We start from the raw sequence: 9117 nt of genomic DNA, 5'->3' as shown, positions 1-9117 counted from the left end.
AAAAAAACAAAAAAAAAAAAAAAAAAAAAAAAAAAAAAAGATCCTTTTCCCAAATGAAAAGTGGAAAATTTTGAAATAACCTAAAAGAAATCACCTTAGAAAGCATTATGGGGGGCAGAGCCAAGACGGCAGAATAAAGGCAGGAACTCACCTAAGCTCTCCTAAATTCCCCTCCAAACAACTTTAAAAATAACACCTGAAAACAAATCTGGAGCAAAAGAACCAACAAACGGAAGGTGAGGAACAACTTTTCAACCCAAGACAACTTAGAAGGTCAGCAGGAAAGGCCTGCCTCAAGGGGGTAAAGATTGCAGCACAGTCCAGCATAGCAGCAGGCCTTGGGGCTACTGAACTGGCAGCAGTAGCTTCTAGAGCTCTCAGCCCACAGACAGTAAGGGGGTTGGATAAACAGTCAGAAGGAGAGTACAAGGGACCCTTTGCTGGTACTAGAAACAGGACTCTGCTGCATTCCCCATATGCAGTTCTGGGTCAAAGTTCCAGGATCACAGTTCCAGGGTAGAAAAGAGTGTTTATGGTCCAAGAAAGCATTAAGTATATCTCTCCTCAGACCATACCACCTTGTAAGAACTGAAAATTTACAGTCTCAAAACTAGCTCTGAAAACAGCTTCGCAGAAAAACTCAAAGCAATGCCTCCTCCCCACCCCAGGAGAAGAACTCAACTTTAACATAAAGTTAAAAGTTAAGAAATAGTCTGGAAAAATGAACAAACAACAGAAAAAGAACATAACCATAGAAAGTTACTATTGTGAGAGGGAAGATCAAAATACAAACTCAGAAGAAGACAATAAAGTCAAAATGGCTACAATCCAAAGCTTCAAAGAAAAATGTGAATTGGTCTCAGGCTCAAAAAAAATCCCTGGAAGAGCTCAAAAAAGGATTTTAAAAATCAAATGAGAAGTAGAGGAAAAAAATGAGAAAAGAAATGAGAGAGATACAAGAAAATCATGAAAGACAGTCAACAGCTTGGTAAAGGAGGCACAAAAAATACTAAAGAAAATAGCACCTTGAAAAAAACCAGAATAAACCAACTGGTAAAAGAGGCACAAAAATTCAATGAAAAGAAGAATGTCTTAAAAAGCAAAACTGGCCAAATGGAAAAAGATATAAAATACATTGAAGAAAATAATTCCTTAAAAATTAGTTTTGGGAAGCTAATAACTCCATGAGATATCAAGAAACCAAACAACAAAAGTTTCCTCTCATCTGTAAAATGAGAGGGTTGGACTAGATAGTCTCAAAGGTCCTTTCTGCTTGATCCTATCATCTTATATTGGTATAGACATTTATAGCATTTTATCTTTTAAATAAGTAGCTTTATGTCTCTAACACTTAAAAGCTGTGCAAACATAAGCTAAGGTATACTTTCTCTAAGTCTTGCTTTCCTCATTTGAAAAATGGGTATAATAGCTGGAATATTTATTTCTATGGATTACTGTGAAACTTCATGTTTTTAAAGTGCTTTGCAAACTTTAAAGTGCTATATAAATCTAAGTTGTTTATAATAAAGGAGAATATTTTTGAAAAAGCTACTTCAGTATGTCAGTATAAAATCAAAATATAGTAGGTATAATATTTAAAATTGAAAAAAAGATATGAACACTGCTAATTATGATTTTGTTCTTATGTGAGCTATTTGGTGTTTCTTAATTCACACATATATCAGTGCCTTCTTTCACCTTCTACATCTTTCATGTCTGCTTCTGACAGGTACATGTCAAAAGCAAAATAAAACGTTTCAAGTTATTAATTAACGTAACTTTACTGGATAGAAGACTCTAATAAGCCACCACTGTTCCAATCTGCTGTGGAGAAATTCAGAAGTTTTTAAAATAGGAGAATAAATAACTGTGGAGATGAAGATGAGCATAAAAAGATGTGTAAAAAAGATTAAGTCTAAGCTTAGAAGAAACACAAAAATTATTCTCCAAATACATTAATAGTTATATGCAGCTCAGAGCCAGTCAATCATAAGGGTTTGTCTGAATAGGGGTCAAATAAATAATAAGGGCACGAGAAAACGGAATGGAGAGAAAAAAAGTCTTTGAGCTGGAAGCAAAATTAGCCATAACTATATAAGCTAAAACTCAGGATCTTTATTCTGAAAGCAACACAGATCAAATAAATATAGTCATTTATATGTCTTTTTGTAAACTGGAACACCTTTAGATAAGGTGCTTACAAATGTCAATAAGAATAACTTTTTTCAAAAATGAAAAATTTCTGGATCCACACATATATATTCAAAGTTCAAAAAGTAAACAAATATCAATTAAGTTATAGACAGAATTGAACTAATTTCACAAAATATAGAAATTATAATTTTTCTAAGAACTAGCCCTTGTGAGATACTGACTTTGTATCTAAGATACTTACCTGTTCAGCTATAACAGCTTGTAATTTTTGAAATTCTATCTGTAAAGTTTTGTTTTGATCCTTTAGAATCTGAAAGAATTTAGGTTCTCATTAGTAATCCATCAAAATATTATCATTTTATAAGTATATAATCAAGCATGAATTTCAATGCCACTGATAAGAAAAATTAGGCTTATTGTCCCATGTGACCTTGAACAAGTCGCTTAATCTCTAGATGCGTCTTAAGCAACTGCCCAAGACTTATATACCAGATCATAAACTTGCTACAATCTGTAGGCTGAGTAAGTTCCCACACATTACTGAAAGCACAGACACTTCTACTGCTTTATGTATGAAAGTAAAGAACTCTGCTACTTAGAATACTTTGAATACTCCAAGTTAATTGGTTTATCATAATTCTTTGTCTTGGTTTTTATTACAGTGTTAGCCAAAATGTAACTTGGTATTTGTCACTGTTTAACAACTGAAAATAAAACTGAAAATTATTTAAGTTGACACTTAATTCATTTTAAGCCCAAAACAGATCTATATATTTTTAAGAACTATATATAATTGAAATAATTGGCAATATACTGAACTGATCCAAGTCACAGACTAAAAGTACTATTTTAAATATCTACTTGATTTTAGAGAAAGAAATAGCTCTTCTAAAATTGTACCACATCTCTTCAATAGTTATGAAAAGATTTTAAATAGGTCTTTTAATAGATCTTTTTCCTTACCTTAAATTCTTCCATTTTCTGTGTAAGTTCGCTTTGTAACTGTTCTTCAAGTGATCTTATCTTATCATCCTTAACACGAATGCTAGAACACAGAAAAATGGGGTTATCTAAAATGTTCCATGGCAGTGGTTACAGAATGCAATTAACATTTACATAGCAAGATTTCTGGAGTTACTATGATTTAAAGTAAAAGAGACCTGTAACTTTTATACTACAACACTGATTTTTTTTAAAATCACCTTTTTCGCATCTTTTCTAGTTCATGAGCAGCAGCAGCCTATATATCAAAAGAAAGATGAAATCATTATCTTACCACAAAAATCACTCATTTTTCAACCTGAAAAAGAAAACCAAGAAAAAGGAAAAAGCAAGCTTTCATACTTAATATTCCATATTGGACCACTTTTCTAGTAACACAACTAAGAATCTAAGATACCACTGAACTTAGTAATTTTAAGAACATGACCACAAAACTAACTGCACTCCAGAAGGCGCTCTTCAGAAAAGGTAACATCCAAACATACTTTGAAATCCCACAGATATGACTAGAAATAATTTGGCACAATGATTTTTATTTTCTAAGTATCAACATCCTGCAAGTTGTAAAACAGGGAGATAGGTTTGACAAAAGCAGTTTATTGATGTCATGGTTGTACAAAAGAAAGATTCCTTTTGATGGCAAGGTTCACTCACTCACTCACCCCAGAGCACTACAATGCTTCGTCAGCAAAATACAAAACTATGAAAAAGATAGATCAACCATCTACACTGGAAAAAAGAAGTGGAGCCGAGTGTAATAGCATATACATATCCCATCTCCCTGCTACTAGGGAGGCTGATGCTGGTGGGTCATTTGAGTTCAGTTCTAAGCTGCAACATGGCTAAAACCAATTTGGTATCTTCACTAAGTCCAGCACAAATACAGTGAGCCTTCAGGATCACGAGGCCATCAGGCTGCCTAGGGAACTGGCCAAGACAGAAATGGAGATGGTCAAAGCTTTCATGCCGATCAACAGTGGGAACTGGCTCCTGAGTAACTGCTATACTTCCAGTCACTCCAAGATAGGAAAACCCAGTCTTTCCCCCATTCTGTCTCTGCCAAGAAAAATAAAAAATTTAAAAAAATTAAGTGGATAAAAAACATAATGCTGAAAAAGAATGTGCAACTGGAATGGCAACCTATAAAAACAGTCCAAGATTATGGGCATCTTAGACAAGCATTACAGATGGATAATGAGCTTGACAAAATTAAGGAGAGACCTAGGGCATGATAATATTTTTTCACAATGCTACAAAATCCCAAAAGGCTCACTGCTTCAAAAAGCCATTATCTTCAACAACAATATGCTATTTATATAGGCTGTGAATTACAGAACCATAAGACATAAGAAGAATCAAAATTACAAATAACAAAAAGAGCAATGCGAAGACAAGGTACTACATAAAGTAAAAGCAGACCATTACATGCTGCCAAAAAAAAAAAAAAAGACCTAAATGCAAGAAATGGTGGACAAGATATGATCAAGGACCTAACTATCTGGAAAAAGAAGTGGATAAGTTGGTAGTGAAGAAGAAATTAGAAATGAACAGATCTTAGCAGTACACTGGTATCCCCAATATACTTTCAAAGAAAAATCAGAAAGGTCTACAGTATATTGGGTTGTCTATGGAATTCTAAGAAAAACACAAGAAAGACTTCTTTTTTTGGTAGAGGACAAAATGACAAGGAGGCATTATGTTGTCCATCAACATGAGAGTACCTCTGCATTAATAAAAATAAAAAGAAAAAATTCAAAATAAAATGTATATGCTGCCCTCTACTTGGAGTATAATCATTTTTTTTTTGGTCTGAATAACTTGCAATTATTATCACACATTATTTTTAAAGTGTATACATGTGCTATTTATTCTACCTGGGTCTGCTTTACAACTTAATACCCTCACAGGCCAAATGAAACATTAAAAATAAACCAAAACTACAAATTTTTAGAAGTAGGTTACATCAACAGTTTTCCAGATGAGCTCATTAGCAACTTAAGCATTTGCCAAGAGGCAACTAAGGCCAAGCCATCAACACCTGAAAACATAGGTTTCCTTTTCTAGTATAATATGGTTGGCATAAAATCAATAGCTATGACTAGACATTATGCTTCTTTTCTCCATATAAAGAAATCAGGTAGTTACAATCCTAATCAAAATAGTTATAAAGTACTTTCTTGCTTTTTGGAGCTTACCTACCAATGTATAGTTTTACCTGTTCATTTGTCAGAGCTTGTAATTTTTGCACTTCTGCTTCTAAAAAGAAATTCATGTTCTGGATAACCTAGAACAAGGAGGGAAAATCATGTTAGGTGGCCTAGTTGACAGAGTGTTAGATGTGAGTTTAAATCCTGATTCAGACACATGCTAGCTGTGTGACTTTGGACAAATCATTTAATCTCTCTTTCTCAGTTTCCTCAAAAATAAAATGAAATTAATAACATAGCATATGTATCTCACAGAAATGGTGAGTCTCATGAGATTACACAATTAAAGCACTTTGCAAACCTTAAAAATACTAGCTGTTATTATTTTAGAAAATTGTCAAACACTCAGGATTTGGATTTTATAGAACATCTGTGCTACTAAAAAGACATGAATAATTAAAATTCAAATATGAGCCCTTGTTCCTCTTAATTTTAAACTTTTTATAGTACTACTTATATTTTTCAATGCATTAACTATTGCACCAAAGCATTTTAATTATTTTGAAGACGTACTAAAAAAAAAAAAACTGTGGAATTTTTTCCTAGAGGAAAGAAGCTTTTACTCATTACAAGTGACTACTAAAGTCTTTTTAAAACCATTCAAACTTTAGAGCACTGGTTGAAAAGACTTTTCATTCTTCATTAATGTAAATGATCCCATTATCAAATGGAACTATTTTGCTCAAGAGTTCTCAGAATGATAAGAGCAAAGCTATCAGCTACATGAAAGAATTGCTATATTTTGAGAAATTCCATTTCCCAGCCTTTGCAATTATATTTAGTATTATGGCTGTATACAACCTACAATACCTTAAGTTCCTCTTCTTTGCTTGTTAAATGATCGTGTTCATTTGCTAAGGAGTCTTCAGTTTGTTTTATCTGTTTATCCTTTTCTGCAATCCTTTAAGAATAAATACATAATAAGTGACAAAAAAGTGGAGCCCAGCAAGCAGTAAATATTGTCATCTTAACAACTCCAATACTAAAGTTTTATTTTGATGTCTCACATCATGGCTTAGAGGCAATACTTATTCCCAAGGCCATATCAGTGGAACACAAGGCCTGACAGGACCAACAAGGCTAAAAAGCTTCAAAAGCAGGATGCCAGGTGGAATGTCATTTAAGAACCTGCAACCTGGGATCAGGAAGTCTCAAAACAAAAACAAAAACAAAAACAAAAAAAATCTAACCACGAAGAACAATTTGGGTTTTTTGGCTACAGAAATTCATTAAACCATCTGCTAAAATTTTATGGTGGTTTTGGAGAGGTTTAAACTTTCACTGATGGATAGATTATCTCTATCAATGAAATGACAAAATTATGAAGCATTGTTACTATTATGCTCATCCCTAAACATTGCATACTTAAAATTTTTATAACAAATTAGAAGTTGTAAAATAATTTTTCCTTAGATTCCTAACACAACCTCAAAAAAGATACCACCACAAATGAACATATATCACCCTTACTCAAACAGTATGAGGGTATTCCTAACACACAATGAAATCAATCTTTAATGACTAATCGCTAAAGAAAGAATTTTTTATTTTCTAAATAATAGGAACAAAGCAAAGTAACTACTATAAGATGAAGCAGAACCTTTTTACTACAAAACTGGAGGAGTTATTTCAATTCTATAAACCAAACTGTAGACGCTATGCCTGCTATAGTGACTAAATGATGACCAAGCAATTATCATTTTTTAAAAAAAGAATATATGAAGTTAATCTTACACTTTATGTAATTCTTCTGCTAGGACTGAAGCTGAGGTCTAAAAAACAAAACAAAACAAACCAGGGTCAATGCAAAAATACAAATGAAAGGAAATATAAACAAGGCACAACAGAATTGTCAAAATACAAAAAAAAACTATTAAGAACCTTGAACTATTACAGAGATTATTAACCTGGGGTATTTGCATTTAGGGTTTTTTTTACATTTTGATAGATATATTTCATTATAATTGATTTTCCTTGTAATACTATGCATCTTATCTTATACATTTAAAAACATTATTCACAGAAGGCGTCCATAGGCTTGACTAGATTGCCAAAGGGATCCCTGACACCAGAGTTTAAGAACCCCTGATCTAGGTATTAAGTGATAACCACAATTAAAGTACTACATTACAGTAAGAGATTAAATTAAAAATTGATGGATAAGGATATAAATTAAAAACAAGCAAACAAGTATCATATGGGTTTCTTTTCTTCTTTTACAATCAATTATACTAAAATGCCCATTTAAAAAAATTATACTAAAAGCCAATTAAAGAAATGTAAAGTATTCATTCTCATATTTCTTTTTAAAATGGTTATGATAATTCCCCTATCACGTGAATCTTTACTGAATTCTAGAGATGTTTAAGTGCTTTTCAGTAATTCCATATTGCATGAAACCTTGCATGAAACAAAGGCAAGTCATTTAAAATCTCTGTACCTGAGTTTTCCTCATATGTAAAATGAAATTGTTGAGCTAGATAATCTTTAAGGTCCTTTCCTGCTTTAAAATCCTATAACTAATGATATCTTACAACACTGCCAAACAGTAAATCAAATATCACTTGCAAAACTGTGAAAAGTGCTCACTATCTTACTAAAAAGCAAAATCAAAACTTGTCATTTTAAGTTAAACAAATAGCACTATAATAACCGATGTTACAAAACTTTACATAGTATCAAACAGTATTTCCAGCTACCTAATATGTACAAAGCCCTGTTCTAGGTGGTGAGGAATAGGAATTTGTTAAAGAGAAATGAACTTTGTATGTGAAGTCCATAAAGACTTATGAATCATTGACCTAAACAAGAAAAGTCCGCTGTGTTCTTGTAGAGTACTCAATCTTGCGTGTGAGGAACAGAAAGAAAGCCAGTTTTTCTAGATCACAGGGTATGGGAAGAAAAGTAACACGTAATTATGCCGGAAATATAGGTTGGAGCCCAAGTTGTGAAGAGCTTTAAAAGCCTTAAAGAGGGGTTTATATTTTATACAGAGGCAAGAGGGAGTCATTGGAATTTGTTCAATAAAGGAATTATGACACAAGTCATTTGCACTTTAGGGAAATCAATCTGGCAGCTGCACAAACTATACTGAAGAGCCAGGGAGAACAATTAGGAGGCCATTACAACAGTCAACACCAGAAACAGTACCTAGAGGGATCATGAAAAACTTCATGTTGTCATTCTTGAAGGAAATGAAGGACTCTATAAAGCCTTTGCTTTGTGAGGAAAGAGGGCATTTCCGGGCAAGGGGAAGAGCCAATGAAAAGGACTAGTGAGAGGAGAAGGAGTATCAGATAAAAGAAGAGCAAGACCAGTTTAGCTATACTACACAAAAGAAATGTACACCCAGGTTAAGAAGGTGGTCTGGGGCCAGGTTAAGGGCTTTCCATGCCAAACAGAGGAATTTACATTTGATCCTTACGGCAAAAAAGGGATAGTGGAGTTTACCAAGTAGAGGAGTACTATGCTCAGGCCTGTGCTTAAAATAACTTCGGCAGCTGTGTGGAAGGACTTAAGGTAGGAAGACCTTTTAGAAGACCAATTTGGAGGTTATCAAAGTAGCCCAAAAGACAGGTGATAAGAGCCTGAATTAAAGTGGGGGAGGGTGAGTACTGAGAAGTGGTCAGCTGAGAGAAAGGCAGGAGAAGAAATGAAAACATTTGGTAGGGAAGACGTGCAGCAGATAGAGCAGTGGACCTGGGGTAAGGAAAAATGAAGTGCAAATGTGGCCTCAGACACTTACTAGCTGTTG

At 33.6% G+C, this 9117-nt stretch overlaps 1 protein-coding gene across 9 annotated transcripts in view; it reads right to left on the bottom strand.

Moving 5' to 3' along the window:
* The window catches only part of KTN1 (kinectin 1), a 147930-nt gene that overhangs the window by 65624 nt on the left and 73189 nt on the right, over positions 1-9117 (bottom strand). For all 9 annotated transcript variants that reach the window (XM_027842869.1, XM_027842870.1, XM_027842868.1 and 6 more), the window contains exons 13-18: positions 7098-7135; positions 6174-6264; positions 5372-5440; positions 3357-3394; positions 3118-3199; positions 2396-2464 (exon numbers count right to left, since the gene is read on the bottom strand). In XM_027842869.1, the coding sequence (XP_027698670.1) occupies positions 2396-2464; positions 3118-3199; positions 3357-3394; positions 5372-5440; positions 6174-6264; positions 7098-7135 (387 nt within the window). The remainder of the gene's footprint in view (positions 1-2395; positions 2465-3117; positions 3200-3356; positions 3395-5371; positions 5441-6173; positions 6265-7097; positions 7136-9117) is intronic.

Source organism: Vombatus ursinus, unplaced genomic scaffold, assembly GCF_900497805.2.
Source record: "Vombatus ursinus unplaced genomic scaffold, bare-nosed wombat genome assembly UNPS02014893.1, whole genome shotgun sequence".
NCBI lineage: Eukaryota > Metazoa > Chordata > Mammalia > Diprotodontia > Vombatidae > Vombatus > Vombatus ursinus.
The sequence above is the reverse complement of the archived record's forward strand: the minus strand, read 5'-3'. Positions and strand labels throughout refer to the sequence as shown.